This window comes from Epinephelus fuscoguttatus, linkage group LG3 (genome assembly GCF_011397635.1).
Source record: "Epinephelus fuscoguttatus linkage group LG3, E.fuscoguttatus.final_Chr_v1".
NCBI lineage: Eukaryota > Metazoa > Chordata > Actinopteri > Perciformes > Serranidae > Epinephelus > Epinephelus fuscoguttatus.
The window spans coordinates 26,183,378-26,208,042 of NC_064754.1; the positions used below are offsets into that span (position 1 = coordinate 26,183,378).

General features: G+C 42.3%; 2 protein-coding genes across 3 annotated transcripts in view; one reads left to right on the forward strand and one right to left on the reverse strand.

The window, feature by feature from the left end:
• pdia2 (protein disulfide isomerase family A, member 2) overlaps positions 1-24,665 on the forward strand; it is a 177,197-nt gene that overhangs the window by 64,741 nt on the left and 87,791 nt on the right. The gene's annotated exons all lie outside the window — the stretch shown is intronic.
• Positions 1-24,665, reverse strand: part of LOC125885728 (voltage-dependent T-type calcium channel subunit alpha-1I-like) — a 67,271-nt gene that overhangs the window by 24,271 nt on the left and 18,335 nt on the right. Inside the window, exons 7-16 of the mRNA XM_049571461.1 lie at positions 18,429-18,741; positions 18,242-18,334; positions 17,548-18,130; positions 12,473-12,849; positions 9,167-9,318; positions 8,455-8,640; positions 8,061-8,178; positions 3,917-4,072; positions 3,061-3,148; positions 1,044-1,267 (exon numbers count right to left, since the gene is read on the reverse strand). Of these exons, the coding sequence (XP_049427418.1) occupies positions 1,044-1,267; positions 3,061-3,148; positions 3,917-4,072; positions 8,061-8,178; positions 8,455-8,640; positions 9,167-9,318; positions 12,473-12,849; positions 17,548-18,130; positions 18,242-18,334; positions 18,429-18,741 (2,290 nt within the window). The remainder of the gene's footprint in view (positions 1-1,043; positions 1,268-3,060; positions 3,149-3,916; positions 4,073-8,060; positions 8,179-8,454; positions 8,641-9,166; positions 9,319-12,472; positions 12,850-17,547; positions 18,131-18,241; positions 18,335-18,428; positions 18,742-24,665) is intronic.

A 24,665-nucleotide genomic window follows, 5' to 3' on the forward strand; every position in this document is an offset into this window, starting at 1 on the left:
AAAATCAAAACAAAAAATAGTTGCACACAGAGTAAACAAAACGTCACAGAGCGCTCCTGATTTCTGTAGAAGCTGGATCAACAAATGACAAGTGAGCGTTTCTCCACCTAACAAACTGTGCACAGAAAAATGGGGGCAGGACATTAATGGAAATGAAACTGATGTTTCAGAGACGGAGGAGAAAAATACAATATAAGAAAAAGCTTTTCAGAGAACAAATATATTTGTTCACCACGACTTCTGACAAAAACACTGCTTGTACCGTAAAAAGAAAGAAAAATATGCAGTGTGCTGTGTGAAACTGGATTCAAAAGATGGTGATGACAATGAAAAGCACCTACGACATTTTACAAGCAAAAGAAACACCACAAATTGGTAAAAATACCTGACACACGACAAAAAGGCCAGGAAAACTTAAGTGGAAAATCCCCATCTTCGAACCACTCCAACATCCACAGCTGGAGAGAACACCATCACCGACTGCAGCGTGCCACCAATTAACAGGCAGTGACAGTTGAAAAGAGCAGCAATGCATGTCATTTTTCTCTGCAGCACACAGGTTACACTCCCTGTCACGCCTCAAAAACCACATTTCTCTCCTGTGATGATTCTGACACGCCACATGATCCGAACTGATAGTAAGTTTGCTTGGATCCTCTCGGGTATTAGACATATTGACACAGACCTGAGACATGAGTAAATAGAACAGGCTGGCCGAAAAGTGGTGGTTGCAAGATATTTGGCCTTGTAAATGTTTTATGTGGAAGGGAAGGCATTCAAGTCGATGGTTAGGTTAAGTCTTTAAGGTCTTTAACTGTTCAGTGAGACAACACTGAAGGGTTTTAATTTGTGCAAAACAATCCGCTGTTTTAGAATTCATAAATTCATCTTCCTTATCACATCTAAAGCACTGCTTGATCTGCCTTGATCTCCTTTTCTTAATATATTTCATCATTTTCTTTTTGAGTGCTTCTGTAAATCAACTTTATCACTGCTATTTCATGTGGTGATAATATAAGAGGAGGCAGGTGTCCAAGGCTCACCGGTGACCTCTGATCAAGGCTGTGGATGTCCATGGAAGCACCACTCGGCCGACGTGACTGGTTGGAGTTTATGGTGGGTGTGGCTGCGGTGTGTGTGATGACTGGCAGACAAGGAGGAGGAAGAGGAGGAGGAGGAGGAGCAGGAAGAGAAGGGTGGTGCGGCATGGAGGCTTTGGGGTTCAGGAGACCATTGGGGCTCAGCATCATGGCCTGGATCTTGAGCTCTGCAAACACACACAGGCAGACACAAACATTTAACTTATTATGATAGTTTCTGTTATCTTCTGAACTGCAGGTACCACTGAAGACACAGAGGATGTGCCAACATTACATTTTTTGGTGTGTTTGTTTAGGGAATTTTAGGACCTGAAGTGCAGTACACATTTTATTTTTTAAGAAAAAACATATTGACATTTTTAAAATGTAGATACCAATATTTTTAGACATTGTTGTTAAAAATAGGCAAGAATTGGCATTTTTGCGATTTGGCACTGCTACAATTTCAGAGTGGTACACCACTGTTGTAAATGTGGCCCTTCAGTTACCAGCTATAGCAACTCAAGTTCAGCCAGCGTAAACCCCAGCACTAGGGTTCTGATCTCAGGCCACCCCAACTCCCTGCCGGATCAGCAAACTTTCTGTTGCTGCCATTACATGGGTTACACAAGTCAGTGCTGCTGCTGACTCCTGATGCTGAGGCTTGCACTGACTGTATTTGAGACACTACAGCTGTCGACTGAATTTCTTTCTCCTGTGCTGCCCCACCCCCCACCCCCCTCAAGCGAAGTAGTCAATGCCTGTATGCAGCTCTACAATAAAATAAGATGTGACCCATTTTAAATAGTTGAAAAAAATCAAAAATCAAGATATAGTGGTCAATGTTGATATTTGGGCGGGTCGCCACAAATAAATCAATGGACAGGAAACAGTGGACATTGGCAGGGATGCACACTTTGCTGTTAGATTTCCATTTAGCCTTGAGGCAGATCACTACAGCTTATGTCAGTATGGTATAAACATTAGCTTGCTCAATTACAAAGCATAACTCATGCATTGCTAACAATGTATTGGTGTCACTATAATGACACCGAAGGCACCATTTAGCATCTGTGTGAGACGCACCAGGCTTTTTACCAACTCCACTGTAAACCCATCTGCAACATTTTTAGACACTAAGAGCAATGGATGTAGGTTAAAGAGTATTAAGTCCACTCAGTGTGGGTGGTTTGAGAGGTGGACGTCTCCACCATCACCAGGCTTTGACCCAGGAGACTTGACCAAAAAACAACAACATCGGTTTTGGCATTTGTGCCACTCAAAGCTGGGTGTTTTTTTAGCAACGTCCATAATTCTTTCCTCACCATAACCAGGTAGTTTTGTTGCCTAACCCTAACCCCCATCCTGTTTTTGCCACCAACCTCTTCTGCCTCAGGATTCAATGTAAAATCTGCCCCTGGCGTCATTTTAGTTACACCTGGGGCCTCTGACCAAGTGGCAAAATATGAGGTGTAGGGATGAGATCACATTGGGACTTTTACAACAATAGTTCGTCACCTCTGCCATGATGTCCGTACTGAGAATATCAAGCTAGCTCCTGCTAGCTGGTGGTGTGTGATGTGGTGCTGTAAAGCATCACGCACTTCTTGTGGGAGATCCTACCCACGTATCAGAAATTACATAATGCCAGGATAAGCATTCAGTGCACGGAGTGGGAAGGAAAGAGGCACCATTATCCTGATTACAAGTCAAAGTACCATTTTAATGATTTTGAAGCTGTTATTTCAAGTTAAAAAAGGTTGCATGATGTTGCTTCAAAACCTGTATAATCATCTGTCTGTTTTCTTGACATCTTTTTAAAGATACACTCCCAGGTCTCAGCAAACTTTGGTGAGTACGATGTTATATTGCCAATAAGAACGTTGAACAGAGCAACAACAGCAGCAGCCAGTTGCAATAAACCAAAGCGATCCTTTAAGGTGATTGTAAGTGAGTGCAGTGTTGATCTAAGAGTTTGTACCTGCAGCGTACAGCTCTCTCAGCTTCTCCTCATCCTCGAAGGAGAGCGACTGTCTCTCATCATCTGTCTCAGATCTGTTGGCATCACCCTAAACACACACACACACACACACACACACACACACACACATACACACTGGAATCACCACTATCATCATAATCTTCATCACCTTCTCTTTTCTCACTGTCTGTTGACTGTGAAAAATATGAGCAAGTTGAGAGGGAGAGACTGAGAGACAAAGAGCGTGAGGCAGACGGGCGAAGGGGATCTCCAGTGTTCTCTAGTTGAGTTATGTGCATGGCTTTGGCAAAGATCTCCTGTAGTCACGCCAATAAAGCTTTACTGAATTTAATTAAAATTCACGCCAGAAAGATGGAGGCAGACGGCTTTGGCAAAGGGTGTGTGTGCGTGTGTGTGTGTGTGTGTGTGTGTGTGTGTGTGTGTGTGAGTTTGAGATGGGGGGGGGGGGGAGCAAGTGCTCTCTGATGCTGGAGATAAAAGATGAAAACTAAACAACAAAAGCTCACCAGCTGTGAATGGCAGGCGATATCAAACACATCCCTACCCTGGAGAGAACTAGGCGTGTTTGTGTGTGCGTGCGTGTGTTAGTGAGAAAGAGAGATAGAGAGAAAGAGAGACAAGGGGATAGAAAGCGAGAGAGACATAGGGGAGGGGAGGACGACTGAAAAAGAGTGATGGATAAAGAGAGAGAGGGGAGAAACCACACAGGCAGGATGGTGGAGATTATTCTCTTGTAGGCAGCTTTGGTATCATCAGCACAACAGAGCTCAATTAGTCTCGTTCCCCCTGCCTCGTTCTCTAAGCAGCTCAAATAAAACTACATCTTTGCCCTTACTTCGGCTTGAAAGCCCTCCACCAAAATGGCTACAAGCAAGTTGAAGAGGACGTAGTTGCCAAAGGTCATGAGGGCGACGAAATAGAGGGCAGCCAACGGTGTGGTGGAGGCCATCCCGTTATAGAGCACCGCATTCCAGTCCTCCTGGGTGAGGATCTGCAGATGGGAGAGTTGGTGGAAGTCAAACGTATGTGCAGATATGAAAAATACAAACACAACCAGAGATGCAACCTACAATGTTAGCAGCTGTCTGAGATACAGTATAATAATAATAATATGAGTGGATTCTTCCTTTAATATCTCATTGTCAGTTGAACGGTAATGATGCTCATCAGTGTTAAATGAGCTCCTGTGGAGTGCTTGTTTCATTACTCTTCCTCCCACACTGCTTGTGAAGCGTATCTTACCTGCCCACTGGGAGAGTTTTTATATTTTGTTGAAATATCAAGTGTGAGCGATCCCAAATTGGAGCAAATGAAATAATGGAGAGGGTCGTCAGGGCTACTAGCGGTGACGGCAGCAGCTGCTGTTTGAATCTAAACCAAATTAATTTCAAAATTACATTTAACATTCATTCACTGATGGGGAAATACCTCTAAATGATAAATGGACTGCACTTGTATAGCGCCTTTCTAGTCTTCCAAACACACTACAAGCCATATTCACCCATTCACACACACACATTCCTACACTGGTGGCCGAAGCTACCATGCACCTGCTACTCAGTTTATTAACACACTCGAACACTGATGGAACAGCCATCGGGGACAATTTGGGGTTCAGTATCTTACTCAAGGATACTTTGACATGCAGACTGGAGGAGTCTGGGATCAAACAACCCGCCTTATCTCTAAGCCACAGGTCACTCAATGTATTTGTCAGTGCAGTCAATGCAGTGGTGAAGTGTAACTAAATATATTCACTTAAGTACTGTACTTCAGTACGAATTTAAGGTACCTGTACTTTACTTGAGTATTTCCATTTAATGCAGTTTTATACTTAAGCTCCACAACATCTAAGGGGTAAATATTGTAGTTTTGCTCCACTACATTTGTCTGACAGCTTTAAAGCCTTTGGAAACACAGCTTGAAATAGTAAAAATGCAAATATTATATCAAAGTCGAGTGTCTCATTAATCATCCACAAAAGTCTGAGTGAAAATAACCATTAATAACTATTAGAAAACCTGGTTTAAAAACAGCTCATTTTGCTGTTTAGACCACTTGCCAGGACAGAGTGGGCGTGGCAGATAACGCTCTGATTGACAGCTCCCTCGTTTTGATTGACATCTCCCTGGCTCAGCAATGGCTGCCACAAATTTAATCCAGCCGTACATGTTTGAGCCCTCTGATGATTCAGAGGACGAAGCAGAAGCTGAAAATGATTCCTTTGAGGTGGTCACTGAATGGTAAGTTTCAAAATATTTTGTGATTCATATTAATGTTACTTCGTAGAATAGTTAGCATAACTTTTACATGCAATGTTACGGCCAGGCTCCACCGGCTGCAAACGTACAGCGTAGCGTCGCGGCATATTCAACTGGGCTCCACTGACTGCGTACAGAAGTGACACGTAGAGAAGCCGGCGGGGTTGTTTACCGTTTGCTGAGCCGAGAGGCTGCATGTAGGCTGCATGAAATGTTAAAGCATTTTCCACCTAAGTTATTACATATATTTGAGTTATCTACAAGTTTACTGTACTGTTTGTCATCTACTCACTTTCAAATGTCCGCCACGGACACAGTGTCATGGATAAACAATAGAAGAGCTGTGTAAAATAGAGTTGTCGCGCCGCTCCCGTTGCCGGTGGAGCCGCTGTAATTGATTAACAGGGGGGCGAGCTGCTACGGGACTCGTGCTGCAGATGTGCCCGGTTGAGCCCGGCCATTAGCTGAGATGAATGACAATGGGAGGCTAGCGCTTTGCCTTTCTTCGTTGAGATACATTTTCATTGAAAACATAAATCTGCTCCGTTTTTCTGATAATAGCCTTTTTCATTCAAACACATCCAGTCTTAATAGATTAAATATGTCTTTACTCTGACACACACACCAACCGTCAAAGCAGGAGAGACCAGTGCCGGCCGGCCATCTTTCTCGATTTAGCTGGAGCAGAAAGGTTTTGTTGCGCTGCCACTGGGGGGCGGAATGAGACACTGACTGATGATTTATGATTGGTTTGGAACTTATTGCGTAATAAATCTCAGAGATAACCATGGCCAAATCAAACCCAATTTCAAGAATGTACAAAAACTTAAACAGATAGACGGATATTTCGAATTTGGATGGAAACAGATTTCTAATTGTTTTACATGTTTAATATTATGTACATAAGACCCTAAATTACATAGTTAGAAGGCTATTGTGGATTTGGGTTTCCAGAGGCTTTAACTTCTTTTCATATCACAGTTTTTCATACGCTTCCTGTCCAGTGAAAACCATGTATCTCAAGATGTGTTGCTGTTGCATGTTTGTGACAAACTGAAGGATAAAATGTTTCTTTGTGTTAAGAAAATGATCCTACTTCTTATTATAAATAAACTCTGTAAAAGCCCTCTTGGATCAGCTGAAAAACACATCATCAAAAAGCTGGAAACAGAGCTCTTTTTCTGATTTTTTCTGACAGCCACGCTACAAACATATGATGATCTTATAGAATATGATGCACTGATGTAGATTAAACATCTACAGCAGTGAAATGCAACATACACATGAATATTAATCCAAAAACGTTTTCAGTAATAGTAAAACACTAAAGCGCTGTTTCCACCAAACACTTTCGGTATGGTACCTTTGGAGCCAAAAGTAACCCTTCAGACATGGTACCTAGACCCTGGTGTTTCCACCGCAAACAGTACTCTTAAATGTGGGCGGGGTTGTTGTCACTCACTGCTCCGTCCAGCACTCCTTCATCAGTCTGCACCTCGTTTATCGTCCACAGAACAAGGCTGCATGCCGACATTTTCAGAACAAAATAAAACAGGCTGCAGTGAGAGTCTGTCTCCGTGGGGTATATTAAAAATAGCAGGTTTGTGCATTTAGTCCCTCTAAGGCAAGCTCAGGGGTTTAGTGTTGCTGGAGCCCACAGGAATGATGCTCAGCAACGCTTTTTTTTTTCTCAGAGTGAGGATTTGAATATGTGCTGTTGAAATCAGTATATACAAAGGCTTGAAAATCCACTCAATACTCAAAGTGTATGTTATATAAAAACTAAAGTGATGGTTTAAAGTTGTCAAATTTAAGGTGTGTTGATTGAGTCACATCGTCAACTCATGCATTGACTAACATTACAAGTTAACGTTCCACCTTAAAAGTCACCGGCAGTCGGCCCAGTGAATAAAGTTATTTTTTCTCTAACTCCAGCTGCTGCAAGAGGCAGCAAAACATCCTTTCATTTTATAGTTACAGTTTATGAATGTATGTAATTCTCCACGGTATGAACAGTGGTTACATGAGCCTCAAAACCAGCCACAACTCAGCCCTGAGCAGAGTGACTGTCCGCTGTTGACCAATCAACAGACTGCAGTGTTCACAGCTCCACCTTTTAGTACCAGATCTGTGTGCTAGGTACCCCAACAGAGGGGGGACCAAAAATGGGAACGGTATGGAACGGTTCCATTGGTACCATCCACAACTTTTCACAGTGGAAACAGAAAAAAATCCTACCCAACTGAACTGAACCGTACCGTACTGCTTGGTGGAAACGAGGCTTAACAGGGCCCATTTTCTGCAAAATGAGTACTTTTACTTTTTATACTTTACATTTTGCTGATAATACGTCCATATTTTTCCTTGAAGAATGTTTTTAATGCAGTACTTTGAAATGTAGCAGAGTATTTTTATTTATTTATTATCAGATTATTTTTTTGAGGCCTTTTGCCTTTAATGTACAGGACAGTGTGAAATGGGGAGACAGAGAGAGCGGGAGGACGACATGCAGCAAAGGGTTGCAAGCGGGAGTGGAACTCGCGACAGCTGCAGCGAGGTATCACCTCTATCCACTAAGCTACCGACGCCCCATGTAGCAGGGTATGTTAACAGTGTGGTATTAGTTCTTCTACTGAAGAATCTGAGTATTCTTCTTCCACTGCATCTGTATGTGTGTATTTGTGTGAGAGACTGTACATGCTGGTGTGTTTGTCTAACCTGAAACACAGTGACAGTCGCCCAGAGCAGAGAGTCAAAGTTCTTTCTGTCAGGTAACGTGTCGCCACCATCTTGTCGCAAACCGAATTTACAGCCGAACAAATGCATCCCCAAGATACTGCAACACACAAACAGACACAAAACACAATGCATTACTTTCATTACATGGTAATTTAATATGGATATGTAATGCTGCCTGGGTGAATAATTGTGTGTGCACAGAAGGTGATGATACATGTGGCAATATGCTCTACAACAGCGTAAGAAAAAGGTCAGAAGTAATGATTGTGATTTTTGTAAGGTATAATCTGTGTAATTAAAGCTGAGAAACTATATTGTGAGTCTCTCGTGAATCAGCCCTGCAGTATCGCCTTCAGAGAAAGGAAGAATATACCTGAATATGAATATAAAGAGCATCAGCAACATGCAGAACGTGGCCACATTGTCCATGGTCTTCATCAGCACCACCAGCTGCCTCCTCAGGGCAGGAAGGAAGCGGACCAGCTTCAAAACTCTCAGCAGACGGAAGGTACGCAGCACCGATAAGCCTCCCTCTGCCTCACCAACAATCTCCCACACACTGAAACACACGACGATGACAAGCTGATTATAAACACGAAATTAAACCCACATTAAAGCAACCAAAGGAATCAATATGTACTTAACCTCAGCTATAATTCTTTTGAAGTCAGCATTAGTTTCGCCCACAGAAGCCTTTGCTTCCAGGTAGGGAAAGCGGTAAGTAATTTTTCTTGTGACAACGTGGCAACTGAAAAGAGGAAATGGGCCAATGCTGTTTACAACTTACCAGCCAATAAAGAAGGTGACAGCAGTGTGCACTGGCACAGTAAACAAGCAAAGCCTTCAAGCAGAGATACATAATTTAGCTTGTAGTACTACATAATGGAGTGAACACAGGCCCCTTGGACGAAGAGTGCAACCACATGGCTTCACTGCCAGAGCCAGAGCCACTGTGACAGTTTGGGAGATGTAACTGCACTGCTGACTCGCACTGAAGGATTTCCAATGACAAGACAAATATCTGCTAACAGAATTCCCATTTTGGGGGGAAAACTCACAGTCAAAGAAACTCCCCAGAGCCCCACCTGATGATGACAATGATGCTGTCAAAGCCGTTGTAGGGGTTCTTGATGTACCCAAAGAGCCCGAGAGCCATGAGCTTCAGCAGCATCTCCAGACTGAACAGACTCGTGAACACCATGTTACTGATCTCCAAAACATCTGTCAGCTCCTGCGGCTGGAGCGGCGCAGCGTTTGTGGAGAGAAAAGTGAGAGAGATTGATGTGCAGATATTGGACAGGCAGAGAGAAAAATGAACAAATAAACAGAGACAGACAGACTGGCAGTGAAGAGAGCAGTAGAGTCAACATGTTAGGGATTTCTGAAATGCCACTCAAGGCTACAATGCAGGTTTGGGTGGATGACGACGTCTTAGATATGGAAAGAGAGGCTGCTCCCTGATGTGAATATAGGTATATTTTTACCCACAGTCCTTTGGAGTAGAGCAAGTGAATACACTTTTATTATTATAATATTATTGATACCATTTAAAGCAACGATACTCAAACTGCTGTGCGAGCCCCTCTTGGGGCTGTAGAGTTATTGCAGGAGGGACACATGACTGGAAGGAGCACATCTAAAGCTGAATTAATATAATTCACATCAAACAGGAACGTTCTCATGTTGGCATAGCTTTCAAGATTGATTCAGACTGATAATACCTAAAAATAGTCTTGCTCTCAGATTCCTGTCAAATAAGTTAAATAATCTAAGGTTAAAGATTTTGTATGTGACATTCAGAGCATTAATGTAGCAGCAAACTACTACTTGCTATGTTAAGGTATTGTGAAGTAACAGCGTCCTGAGCAGAAGATGAAGTCATGCTCCCTTTGTATGTGTTATAATCTGAGCTGGTATGTTGTGGTAGGCCAGTCTGGTCACACATGCATGTGTATGTCCAATTGTGTAGCTCATGGCTGCCAATTTGCACTGCACTTATACGTCCGTTACCGCTGATATCGGAATGGCCTCATCTCAGAATTGTAGCCACCACCCTTAAGTTCAACCCAATTTCCACCGTTAGCTCTGTCAGCACTGTTGCTGTTACTTAGTGGTGTTTATGGAGTTAGCACTGTTAGCTGCTAGCTGCTAGCTCAGCCACCTCCATGTTGAGAGCTGCATGCAGACAATTCAGACTCTCTGAATTTCCACCCCAGTTGCCAGGAGAAAATGTTGCCATTGTATTTTCCCATAAAGTCTTAGGGCTGCCGTGAAACTATGCCTACGTAGGGCAACAAAAAAAATTATCTTGCGTCATTACAATGGACAATCAAGAAAGGATGGCAGAGGAGATACCTGCACACTAATACAACTGGGCTGGACAGCCACAAAAAAGGTTCACAGGCTGAGATCAATGCAAAAAAAAAAAAAGTCAATTTATTAAGTATCGTAAGTGCTATATCGTAGGCAACTGGACTTGCTTGCATTTCTTTAAGACTGAGAATCTTCACCGACAATTTATTTAGAACATTCATGCACAAAACAAAGGGTGCTCAAAGTGCAAAAAATAATAATAAGTCAGTAAAACCAGCAGCAAATATTTCAGTCCTTGACCATCATCATTGTCCAGCCCAGTTGTATTGGTGTGCGGGTATCTCCTCTGCCGTCGTTTCTTGATTGTACGTTTCCGCAAACTACAAATATGTTACATTTGCAAGTTTCATATGTATCATATCAACGTTTCTAAAGTGACAAAATATATGAACTGCCTTTGTCTTAGGGAGTTTAAGGTAGGAGACGTCTGCCATGCTGCAGACCACTGTTCAAGATGAACAACAGACTTGTTGGTGGCGATAGTGCGAAAACAGCTGTGTTTTTTTACTGAAACATTGAAAAGTGGTTGTTCATCGCAGCTTTTCCTGCCGGGATTGTGCCCCTACCACCATGTACTGTACACCAAAACATGATCTTTTCCTAACCATAGCTAAGTGATTTTTGGGCCTAAACGTAATTACATAGTAACAACGGCATTGTTGAGATGTTAACCTTCAATGTATCCGCCACATAATAACACTCATACGTAACATATCTGCAGTTTACAGAAATGTACAATGCCAACATTTTTTCTGCTGACTGGGTCCCATCACATTAGCACAACAATAATTCATGTGAAATTCTAGATAATGACATTTAAAATAAAACAATATTGAATTTGGCTTTTTTGTTGGTAATGTTGACATTATTATTATTGGTGTGTAACAATTTGATTTGTCTGCAGGACGGCACGGGAATGAAAGACTTTCACATTTCAAACGGGGGCATGAGAGGAACTTTTTTATTATTAACAAATCTTAATAACAAGTAATCTAATATATCTTATGTCTCCATGCCACAGAGCTGCTGTCAAATTAAAACTATTGTGTTACACAACATAAAAGAGCCACAGTGTACTGTGGCATTAGGTGTCATTTCTTCATTACAGTGAATACAAACATTGTGGTTTATTTCTCCCGACTCATCAAACCAACAAAGCAGTGTAAACAAGTAATTGTGTCTCTGAGCATGCTCAGTGACATTTTCCTGACACAGAACAACTCTCCCGAGATCAAAAAACAAGTCTCTGAGGTGTTTCAGACTAAACTGCACTGTTCACACTCACTGAAATGAGAGAATGTGAGTCCAATGAAATTGTATGGCTCTTTGTTTGTTCTTAATAGTTTTTAGATGACAATCGATTTATATGGCACAGAGAAAAAAGCTATATGGGGCTTTGGCGACGTATTCATGTGTCATAATATTCATTCATACATTCATTGTTCGCTTTGGTCTCCTCAGAGGATTTGTTGATAATAAAAAAAGGATAAAGTAGAGCTGGCCTTATCCTTAAACATTACTTATTCAAGAAGTCAAGGCCATCCAGATCTGTCATATTGTTCAGGAAATGGGCCAAACGCAATCTTCCCCCGTCTCCCACAGTCTATCCCTGCCTCTCAGCCAATCACAATGTCAGATCTGTCCTCCTCACTCCTCCATACGCTCTGGCTCGCTTCTCTCACTCTGCCCCGTCTCTGCACAGCTCACTCTCTTTCCCCCGTCCCAGGGTCACGCTTTAATTAACACTTCAGGTCTTATGAGTTTCTCCACCTCCTGATACATGCGTGCACACACCCACACACAGTCACACACGCACACGCACACTGTGATCCCATATGCTTGGTGCTGTAAGTGTTGATTGGAGGGTAAGTTTATTGACTCCACCACACACAGTGATTAGCACATCCATTTTCAATCAAACTGTAGTCACATCCAATCTGCGAGAGGCACGCACATAGCTATGCACGCACGTACACAAACATGCAGTCTTTCACACAAACACACACACAGAAACATACCTGTTCGTGGTACTCTATGCCCATCGACAGTGTGTTAATAAGGATTGCAATCATGATTCCTCTGCTGAAGTATCTGCTGCCAACAATGAGTTCCAGTTTAGTTTGGAGTCCCGCCCAGCAACGCTTACACAGCCTTTTCTTTGGCTCAGACACCTGTGAATCACCACGGCAGGGGCTGCTACAGTGGCATGGGCTGTTACTATGACACGGGCTGTTGCCATGGCATGAGTTGCTGTACCCATGGTGCCTGTCTTCGGGCTGCTCATTAAAATTTTCATTGTCACCAAGTTGGTTGTAGTAGATACAGTACGGGCATACTGAGGAGTCTCCCGGGGCTTCACCTGGCAAAGGTAACGCAGGGTGCCCAGTGCACCCACCTGCACACACAAAAGGAGATTATTAAGATGTAAGTCACACAACAAAAAACATATGCAGCACAAGATTAACAAATATATAGTTGATTCTGTGTGTTGCACATGACATTCTTTCATTCAATATATTGTCTGCTCAGTAAAGGAGAGCACCTTCATTTCATTTCTGGGAGACAAAAATTCAATAACATGGAAGCAACTGTGCAGTTGGGATGCTTTTGTGTAGAGGGGGAGTTCTTTTATTAGAACAGGGATGTGTGTGTGTGTGTTTGTGTGTGTGAACGTTGGGGGGAAGGAGCGTGGAGTGAAGCGGGAGTAAGACTTCAGCGGAATTCATTAGCAAGCAGCTCGGGAGGAATGCTCCAATGACATAACAACAAACACTAATCTAGCACGAGCAGTTCACTTGTCATCACAATTACAACAAATTCATGTTTCGCTGGAGACTGATATAGTGAATCCAATCTAGTCGTTCTGTGGTGTGCGTCTATAGATAATGTGTGCTGCAAGGAAACTTTCAGCAGGCAGACTTGGCTGAAAATGGCTCTGCGCTAAAGAACGCAGTGATTTTCAGTGTTTAGGTCCAGGATCCCCACACATGTAAGCACATCGTGAATAATTTCTACTCGCTTTTTTTGCATAAGGGAAGTGTGCCAGCTACAATTAGAATTTATTACTGCATTGTATTAAAATTTGATATGTATGTTCTCTGTTACTTAACTGATTTTACACATCAAGGGAACTCATAATGGGGAGAGCGACTCAGCCTGTGAACGCAGTCGTTATGTCTTCTAACTGAAGGAGCTTTGCAAAGCCTGAGAAAATGGCCCCAGGTGGTGTCATCATGATGTCACCAGGGTTATTTCAGCTTTGGGACTACAATTTTTTTAATGAGAAGTCTGCATTATCAATAAGGGTTGTGGAATAAGTTTGGTCGGTATCTATTTTTTCATACCTTCCTTCCTTTCTGACATTTCATTGGGGTGTACAGTGCATGACAGTATTTGCATAAAAAAAAAACCCAGACAAACACTGCAGCACTAAGGGTGCTTTCAGACCTAGAGTTGTCTTGCTTTGGTCTGAATCAGGGACTAATTTTGTTACAAAGTTGCATAATTGCCTAGAGTTGGTTCGTGTTCTCACGGCAGCATTTACAAGCGGACCAGATAAAATGCCTTGCACGAGAAAGCCGCTCTTGATTGGTCAGAATTTCCATGTGGGAAAAATCCAGGAAGTAAACAAAATGTTGAAGAAGAGTACACTTTCAAGATAAATGCGACTCTAATGTCACAATGGAGGGACAACTACGCAGGTTGATTTTAGCGCTGCTCATTGTGGACTATATTGCTGTCATTGTTCATTTTAGTCAAACCATACAGTTTGAAAACGAGGCGCGGCTCCAACTAGAAAACAATGTTTTGATGCATTGGATGTGCTGAATGTGCATATTAAGGCAGTACAGGAGGAGGTGCACATTAATAATCCTCCAGGACTGTAACATGCTCATGTTTAACCCAAACAATGTGTCATGTGACTGCATTGGTTCGGACTGAGATTGGAACACGCCCAGCGTCAAGTTTGCTATGTTCCACAAGCTCTCTTAGTTTTTTTAATTAAATAAACTTGTAAGATGTTGAGAGAGGAAATGTTCTTACATCTATTTCCTTTTTTCACAGAAAAATAAAACCATTCACCCTCTGAATTCAAGTTTCTGTCTTTCACTGAATTAAGACTAGCTTAATTACCTCATCAACTGTTGAACACACTTCATTCAACCTTGACAGAAACAAAATAAAACTCAGTAAAACCATCTTGAGTAGTCTTTGTTTCAACAATCACCAACTCTGGCTTTGACAAAATAAACCCTTAATTCACCAAGTTTTGAAAATAAGCTGTTCACCTTGCTGCTTCCTCCTCTGCCATTACTAGCCAGCTACAGTCCTGTAATGTTATCCCCACAACTCGCAGACGCCAACTTTCTTAGCTTTGCTTCCTGTTTCACCAGTAGAAACTGACCTCTGGTGGCTCATGCTGCGTACTGCATTACCTCAATAGGCTACAGCATTTCGGTATTAGGAGATGTGCCTGCATTTTTGATGGTACTGAAAATCATACTGTCAGGATTTGCAAATACTGTGATATACCGTATGCCGCCCAAGTCTAGTGTGGAGTGCTGTGTTTTTGGAGCGCAGAAGTGATTTAAAGTCAGGATATCCTGGCATCTGCTGCTTTGATTTTGACCATCCAGTCTCTCAGAAGTGAGTCCCCGAATTTTATGGAAGTGCAGTTTTATGTAGTACCCCTTTAAACCCTTTACATCTGAGAAATCAACACCTTAAAATTCTCAAGGACATGTTCTTGAGTCAAAAATGTGTGCGGTTTATCTGAGTAATTTGACATTGACTCCGGCGAGGCATGCTGCTGTTAGATTATTATTTTTTCAAATGCTTTTCAAAGCCTTTTCTTTTCATAAGTAAAGACTTTCAATTAGGGTTGTTATCACATGAAATGTAACGAATGTTGTAAAAATATCTTCAAAGGTCTTCCATATCCTACTGTAAATCATTTTCATGAATATTCACATCCTAACTCTCACATCTTATCCTATACTTCAGCTCAGATTTCAGATAATCAAGCGTAGAGGAGGAGATGTGAATAAAAAGGTCAGGGAGAAATATTTTGGATTAGTTGTCAGTTGTGACACCTCAACCTTTAGGCTTGAATAAGAGGTTTGACTTGAGTGTTGTGCTCTAATTCGACATATTTTTCTTTTTAAACTGTGGTGCTGCGAGATATGACAGCATGTGCCTGATGTTTTTTTCACAGCATCCTTGTTGATGTAGTATGCGACTGCTGTGAATGTGTGTTTCCCTTCCCCTTCATACGTCGTAACACTAATTCTCCATATCTGCCGTCCACAAATGCCATGGGACTTGCAATACCCCGTGTGTGATCTTATGTAAGGGATAGACAGCTGCGTTGCCTTGGGGCTAATTACCTGAGTGTACAAATACACCACGGTGCTCTTGCATTCACTTTGCCTTGTAGGCCTGATCAAGGTCTATGACCGAAAGCTTGTTAATGTCTTTAAAAAACTGCGCAGACTCTAGCATGCAAAAGCTCTTCTTCTCTTTCATAATGCATTGAGCACCAAAAACAAGATTAAATTCACCTCCACTGTGTCAGACGTCTGTGATCTGCATGTCTAAATGCTGCTGAGGGTGAGTGGGAAAATGCGCTTTGTGGTAATTTGGGTGAACAGAGCCTGAACTGAGAGATTATTTCTTAAAAGAATGAATATGAAGCATAGCACAGTTAATCAAATCATACTGCAAAACACAGACTGAGGCATATTAAAGGTGCAGTGTAGGATTCAGGGGGATGTATCGGCAGAAATGGAATATAATATAATAACTATATTTTCTTTAGTGTAATCACCTAATAATAAGAATTGTTGTATTTCCATTATCTTAGAATGAGCCAGTCTTGTCTATATAGGGAGCGGGTCCAGGATCTACAGATTGCCATGTTGCACAGACATGTTTCTAGCCCAGAACCAACCAACTAAACACTGGCTCTAAATCAGGGCCATTCGCACTTTCGCATTGGCCACCATAGTCAGCAGCCCCTCCGCAACTTATGAGTATGTAAGTCACAAAAATACTTTTTTTTTTTTTAAGTGAAACCGTTTAATTAATTTTTTTTACAGGTTTCAATCAATGGGTCTGTTTGTTTTGGAGAGAGAGGGAGACCTCTGCTCCCAGTAAAATAACATCCTGAACATCTAGATCCTAAGTTAGCGGAGAAAAAACGTTGAGAACACATTAGCAGGTGCTGTGCTAGCGGCCTGTCACAGAAATGCTTATTTGCTTATTTTATTTCTAGAGGCTGTACACACACAGCATCTATAGCCGCCTGGAAAACGCAAGGTCGGGCGCTACTTCTGTTCCTTTTTTTGAGCTAGCTCTCAAGAGTGCGGCGGCAGCTTGCATCTGGGGTTGCTAAGCAACCTTAACAAGCACCGTATCATAACCTGTTTACCTGAAATCCTGAGTGCAGAGCTGATATTCTTCCAGGTGTGAAGGCATATCGTCCGTGGGACAGATTTAAAGCTTTGGCAGCCCTGCACCAAAATGATTATCTTTCCCATATTTATTAGACTGATATTTACGGAAGAAGGAAAGGGTATCTGTTGACTGTGATTGGTTGGTCTTTGTCACGTGTGTGCTGCTGCATTCCAAAAGCTGAACTTGGTTTATCTCGGGGGGCAACCGTAGCACCCTGAAAAATAGGCGCTCGGGAACGCATGCCCGCCACGACAGCTCCACTCCACATGTGGCACATGTACAGCCCCTTATTCAGTGTTTTAACCACCTGGTCCTTTTGTTTTGGAGAGGAAGAGACCTCTGCGAATATTCTGCTCCTCAGTAAAAAAAGACTTCCTGAGGGAATCCTACTGGGAGAAGTTTTAGCTGGTTGCAATCCGTGGTCCTCACCACTAGATACCATTAAATCCGACACACTGTTCCTTTAATGGTCTTTCAACAAAAACAAAAACACTTCTAACGTTGCTCAAGTACAGAGAGCCCAGTGCTGGGCTTTGCCAAGGGCCTCGAAATCTGTGCATCCATCCCTGTAATGCCCTGACTTTGCTACAGCCTTAAGAGCACTCACACACTCACAAACACACCCCTTCATTCTCACCATGCTCCACCACCAGCTGCGGCAGTCTGTTGACGGTCTCCGTGGCAACAAGCCTCTTCTGGTCCTGGGTCTTTGCATCCAGATGACTGAAGAGAGGCGATATGAAGGGATAATTCAAACCATTCCCTCCGTTTCTGACAGCAGGCTCAGGCTGAGGCTGTTGATGTGGCTGGTGATGATGCTGGTGATGATGATGATAAAGCTGATGAAGGTGTGACAGATCGTTGGGAGCGTGGCCTGAGTGCCGGTGGGCAAGTCCGTTCATTTCCCCAGCCCCGCCCCCTCTGGCAGCTCCACCTCCTCTGTCTTTGCGGCACACGCAGACGCAGTGATAGCGCGTGCGTGTGTGAGCGTAGTAGCGGGACAGTCGTCGCCACGCCTTGCGGCCCAGGTGCGCCAGGTAGCGGATGATCTCCTCATAGCAGCTGCCCGGTTGGCTGTCGCTGGCCAGCGTGGAAGCTGATTGGTGGAGTTGCCGGGCACGCTGCTCCGATTTCATTAAGGCATGTTCTCTCTGCTTTGTTTCAGAAAACTGGGTTGCTATGACGACCAGGCACAGGTTGATCATGAAGAAGGAGCCCACCTGGATATGACAGGGCACACATTACACACTGTTGTAACAAGCAATATGCTATGTCTGGCTGTTATGTAATCAACTTTGTGTGTGTGTGTGTGTGTGTGTGTGTGCACTTACTATAATGAGGAAGATGAAGTAGATGAAGTTGTAGAAAGAATGTGCATCCATGACGTAGTACATGATGTCCACCCAACCTTCCAGAGTAATTACCTGCATGAAAGCACAGACCCAGACTAATCACTGAGCATCATCAGTCACTGATTGAAGATGTTTCCCTTTATACACAAATCCTTTTAACATTTACCTGAAAAATGGCGATCCATGCATATCCAATGTTATCGAAGTTAATAGCTCCTTTGTGCGGGTTAATTTCCCCGGCCCGACACTCATTGTAATACTGGTACCAGTTTACACATGGCACTGGTTCATCTGCTCTGAGTTCTATCTGTGGACGGGCATCATCAGCGCCCAGGAAGCAGGACGTCCGGCCCACACGGCGGCGAGGCACATCGGAGCACCGAAGCATCCCGTTCTCTCTTTCCATTGAGCAGATGAACGGGTGTTCATCGGTGCCATCCGGCCGATAGTAGCCACTCAGGAAGGAAATGTTATATCTCCTGGAGAAGAGGAGACAAACATTTAATAATATTTTATTACAACATATGTCTAAAAAATCCTATTATCAACTAACAAACAGTGAATCTAAAAGAGGAGCTACTGTATGTGTCCTTATTGGGAACTAATCCTATGAAAAGACCAACAATGCTTGAGTCTGTTTCTAAGAACTTTTCAACTTCTGTTTCCTGTCTGTGGCACGCAGCCCCAAGCCCATTCAGTCCTTAAGAAGATTTAAGTCTTTAAAAATGGGTCACAGAAATGTTTCTGCATCAAGAGCTGGACACTGGCGTTAAAGCTGTCATTACAGGAGTAAACATTGCATTTGTTGGGGACTATTTCCAGTCATGGATTAATACCCCATCTCCACCCAAATTAGCAGATGTATGCAGAATTTTTAAACATGAGAAAACCTGCTAAAAATAGGGGATGGACTCCTTTCTCATTGCTGTTAACAAGTATGGCTTTCTTTGTGTTTTTCTTTTTTGTTCTGGTGTGTAGCATTCAACGACACAGATGGGCTGAAAAACAGGTTGGTAAATAGTAGAAGGCAGCATATATCTTTTACTTTTTCAGTGTCTCTCTCAAACCCAGTCTCACTCAGAAGTCGTCGAAATCCGGCACTTGGGTGGGGTCTTGCACGTCAGACACTGGTGATAAAAGCCATCCTTTAATGTGGGGATTGTAAGCAGCTGGTTGCTGTTATAGTTTGACGGCGCTCAGCGGTGTTGGGGGAAGCATGACGGGACAAGAATGAAAGTTAAGGTAGCGAAAGTCCCATGTAGGGCAGGTGGGAGGGGTGAAGGATGGGTCCAACAAACACAGAGTTACACCCGGGAAAGCGGTGTTCGCGTCCCGTAAGATTATAAAGCCAAACCCTGTTCTTTTTTCCTAAACCTACCCACATGCTTTTGTTGTCAAAACCCAACCAAGTGCGTTAGTAGTTGGAGGGGGAAAAAAAGTCAATTTGTGGTGTTGTACTGACATAGTGTGTTTACTTTGAAAGAGACTGTATGTTAACTGTAAACTTCCTGTGAAAACAGAAGTGTATTTTGAAAGAAGACAATGCATGTAACAGGCAGAAGTTGACACAGTGTCCCAGAACGTCAACAGCCAATGCACCCAGGGTACCTTTCACATTATACCTGGACGTGGAAGGTCAATGACCAAATGTTGATATGTGACAAGGTTAGCGTGAGAATATGTTGCTCTCTCAAACTCTGTGCCAAGTAAACAATATTCGAGCATTGCTTGGATGGAGAACAAAGGTACTTTTGGCAGCCTGTCATAGCAAATCGCCAGCAAAGGGGAAAAAATTAGCGAGCCCTCCCAGGTATTGTATATTCATCACTGCCAATCGAAGTCAACCTAAGGTGGAGCCTATAAATACCAGTGACGACTGCAAAGTCATTTGACCCCGGAGTGAATGACGACTGTAACTTTTTTCATTAAAAACAAAAGCCAGATGTTAGTGGGTGTTAGCGTCTGTTTTGTACAGTGGGGAAGGGGCTTAAGAGACATTTGGTGAACTACCGGGAACAACCTACAACAACAGGACTTTGTATGTGAGATTGACTCAAAATAAACTATAGTGTCCATGTTCATTTAAATGAAGGAACTTGTCATCCAGTTATAGTCCAGGGGGTACACCACCTTGCGTCCAATGTCAACTGGGACAGGCTCCATCTCCCCCTCCCCAACACCCCGAATAGGATAAGCGCTTACAGACAATGGAAGGATGGATGTCCTCCAGTGCAACGCTGTAGCTCACTAATGTGTTTTTAATAGTTTTTGGACAACAATGGAGCTCTATAGCACAGAGGAATAAGCTCCATCAGACTGCAGCTACACAAATAGCCTATTACTTGTTGGTGGAATCATTTTGTCGTTGGTTTTGGTCCAATAAGAAACATAAGGAACATGTAGAGTATATTGCTAGTCTTGTGCTTTACACTGCCAAAACAAAACAAAAAAAGAAGCCTGAAATACAAACAGTAAGTTTCTGGACAAATTCAGGTGAAGTCTGGATGAGTTTTAGGAAAGATAAATCATTTTATCGACCTTCTGTTTGTACAAAAGGTCTGTTTTCTGGAAAAGCATAAAGACAGTATGAAATACACAAGGGTGCTTAAGAAGGAAATGAGGAAACAGAGAGTGAAATACAGATTAAGGAGGAAAAAAAGAAAAGAGGGAGGGTGCACTGGAGAGATAAGCAATCAATCATCTGTAGTGTAGAGAAGGGTCACAGAGGAGCAGCGCTCCGCACTTCTTATTAAGAAAGGTCATTTTATTGTTTATGAAGCAGAAAAATACAAATTGCTCGCTGAAAAAAAAATCTAGAGAAGGATTAGTCTTGAGTAAAATTGTATGGGGTACTTTTACAGCAGTCTAATGTGACCACATGAGATTAAAGCCAATAACAATGTAATATTGTCTTTCCTTATACAGCTGTATGTTAGAAATACAATCACAGACTCCTGCTTCGGTGATAAAATTAGAATAACAATAAAAAAAATTGATTTTCGTCACTTTTGGTCTTTGCTGCAGCTTCTGTTTTGTCATGATGAGTCTACGGCCTCCAGTGTGACAACAGAGAACTGAGTCTTCACCCACTCTTAAATCACAATTACCTCTTAAAACGTATCTAAACACAAAAAAAAAAAAAGACTTTAAATAATGCTGGTCAAAAATTGTATTTTACCCATTACATTATATTTTATTTGTTTATTTTACTATTTTTATCTTAATTTTTTTATTTGGGTTATTTTGTTTTATTTGATTCACTGTACTTACATTAAAGTTTGGAATCAGCTGACAGAAAAGCTTCATTCTGTAGTCGGACAGCTGAGAGGACACACTTAAAAATATAGATGCTAACTAGAACCATACAGGGTTCTTCAGCCACATAGCAGAACTCTGGTTGGTGGTTCCTTGTAGAACCTTTTATAATAAGCTATTTATTACACTACGTTTGCGTGTACTAATCACTTCCCCAAAATGACTCCAGAAGAACTTATAGGCATTATAAATGATAAGGGTCATGTTGCTTCACAGCAGGTAATCAAAGCACAGAAGTCTCTGTTTATTACACTTCATTTCAAATCCAGTGCTGCGCAGGTCTGACCCATTTATGCATTCACATAGAGTGGTTTCCACTTCCCATTAAAATGAAAAAAAAGTTAAAGAACAATTAAATGGCCTAGACCTTTTTAAATAAATGAATATCCTTGGACACAGGGAGGGTCAGGCAGAGGATCAAAGTCTGATGATTATGAGATATGGATAAATATTCATGGGCCTATATTAAACACAATAAACAAATGACGAGCAAAAATTAATACAGCGGAGCTGGAAGAACCACCAGCCTGTTTCCAGTGCGCCGGTCAGCTACAACAACACCAGAGAGAGAGTTATGCACAAGAACAGGACTGTGTGTCGGCGTGTTTCTGCAATTATAGGGGATGTGTATGGACACCCATTCAACATACACTAACATCACCCAGATGTGCCGATCACTGGGACGAGGACAAAAACAAACCACAGGCCAGCTCCTTATCCCTGCTACTTTCAGACAGCCTTAGGACGCAAAAGCAGAACGGGATACATTGTACGTCATTATATTAGTGGAAACACGCTGAACATGATAACGCAGAGCATGACATGACCCAGCACCCAGAACCCTCTATAGGAATTCTCTTCAGAACCTTTCAACATTCAAAGGGTGCTAACAAAAACCCATCCAAGACTTTCAATCAAGAAACCTTTTACAATCCAAGAGTTTTTGCTAGATCCCACCCAGGGGGACAGTAATAATTACCTGTCGATCTCTGAACCATCAATCATGATTTTAATTTAACAGGGCAGCCTGGGGCAAAGGGAACCATGTCCAGCATGGTTCATGAGGCCCCCAAAGGGCAGCGGTTGATGTGGTCCAGTGCAACCCACAACACCCCTGGTTCATAATTATGTTTTTAGGGGGTGGAGATTTTCATGAAATCATTACTATTACTGGGTTACTGGTTCTTCAGTGTTTCATGGGTTGGAAACTGAGCTCAGCTCCAAATTAGAGCCAAATACAAAATGCCAAGTACCAGGTACCAGTAAAAAGACAGACAAAACAAATTTCAGCAGACCATGAGTCATTGCATGGCATGAAATGATGGCAAAATGTATCAATTATGGCAGAACATAAGTAAAATTAACTGATTAAGGGTATTACAGATACGTCTTTTTTGAAGAAGACCGTTTGAAACATGAGTAAAATATTTTTTAAACACCCAAACTTTCAACAACTCTTTTTCCCAAAACGATTCTTTGGATGAAAAGGCTTCTTAATGGAGTCCTTGGTCTTACAAAGAATCCTTAAAGAACCCTCTAAGGGTTCTTCAGAGGCAAATGGTTTTCAGTAGAGCCTCAGTCCATCAGGAGGAACCCTTTTGAAACCCTTCTTTCTTACAGTGTATGATTGAATGATCTTTCATGCCTTCAAGTTGTAGAAAGCCCTCCTTACAACGAGATGTTATTTTGTATGAAGGGTTTGTTTTGTACATGACGAACAAAACGCTGTACAACAGTTCATCCAGACTGACAAGTGAAAGAGCAGAAAGAGACAAAGAGCCCTCTGAGCAACAGTTCAATAAGAATATAAGAAACCACCAGTCAGTGGTAAAAGGAACTGGAATCTCAGTATCAAAATGTGTGCAGATTTAAATGGGAACAGGTTCCTGTTTCAGTGTCAAGTGAAAAGTAAAGCCTATAACAAGCTGGAATTAACAGATGTGTTGCTTTAGCAGAACTTCACAATAGAAACAGAAGGTTAGGGCTGGGGTGATCACTGTTGGCACTGGATCAGAGAATATCAGCTGAACATATGGACTAACAAACCAGTTTAAACCTGTTCTATCTAACCACTGTGTAGACTGCATAGGGTCCAATGAAAACTATATTTACAGCCCAACTGACCCTCATTAAGCACCACCTCTTTGGAGCAGTTGGAGCTAGCATGTAGCCCACACTGTAACTAACTGCACTCCCTGAAGAAATATTGGCGAATTTTTGAAAAATGAAACAGTGATTCCAGAGAGAAGCAGACAGAGGGGTCTACAGTCTGTGTTTGAAGGATATATCCAGGATGTCAAACTGACTCAGCAACAACAGGTTAAAAAGACAAAGACAGTTAGAAGCTAAAGCCGAACTATAGGCTACAGATCACAGTGTGAAAGTGAACCACCACATCACTGCTGATCACCACAGAAGACAATGAATATAAAGGGAAACTTTGCCGATATTGAACCAGCTGTGTGGCATCACAGTGTGTGCAGATGAACCGTGTTTGGCCTCCCCCCGTGTTGCTAGCAACCGGACCTCTGCCACAGGAAGCAAAATAATGTTCACTGGCACACAATGCGATGACACAGAGCTGGTTCAATATCAGCAGAGTTTTTCTGCTTTCCTTCAGTGGTTCCTGCAGAGTACGGTAGGTCTTTATTCGGCATTATAATCATTAAAAAGCAACAGTTTATAGTGTATACATTCAGTAGGCTATATCTTCAGCAGCTAGCTAGCTAACCCTACACTTTTCAGGGTCTGATTTAGGTTTTCGAACAGGGAAGAAACGTATATCTTTTTCCAGCCTCTCCAGGTAATGAGTATCATTAATACACGACGTGCCCCACGCACAACATTTTGCTCCAAATCCACAAAACCAGCCTGAAAATGAAGAAAATCTCAAACCACAGCATTAGAGTCAATGAAGCACAACTGTGTAGTTGCTGGACCCTTGACGGAGCTGGCCACTGCTATGCTATGATTGGCCAGTCTGCATCTGAGGGGTGAACAGGGAATATTGTTTTAAACACTGCTATCGCAATTAAGTTTATTATTATTATCATCATTATCAGTAAGTATTCAGTTACAGTAGTAACTA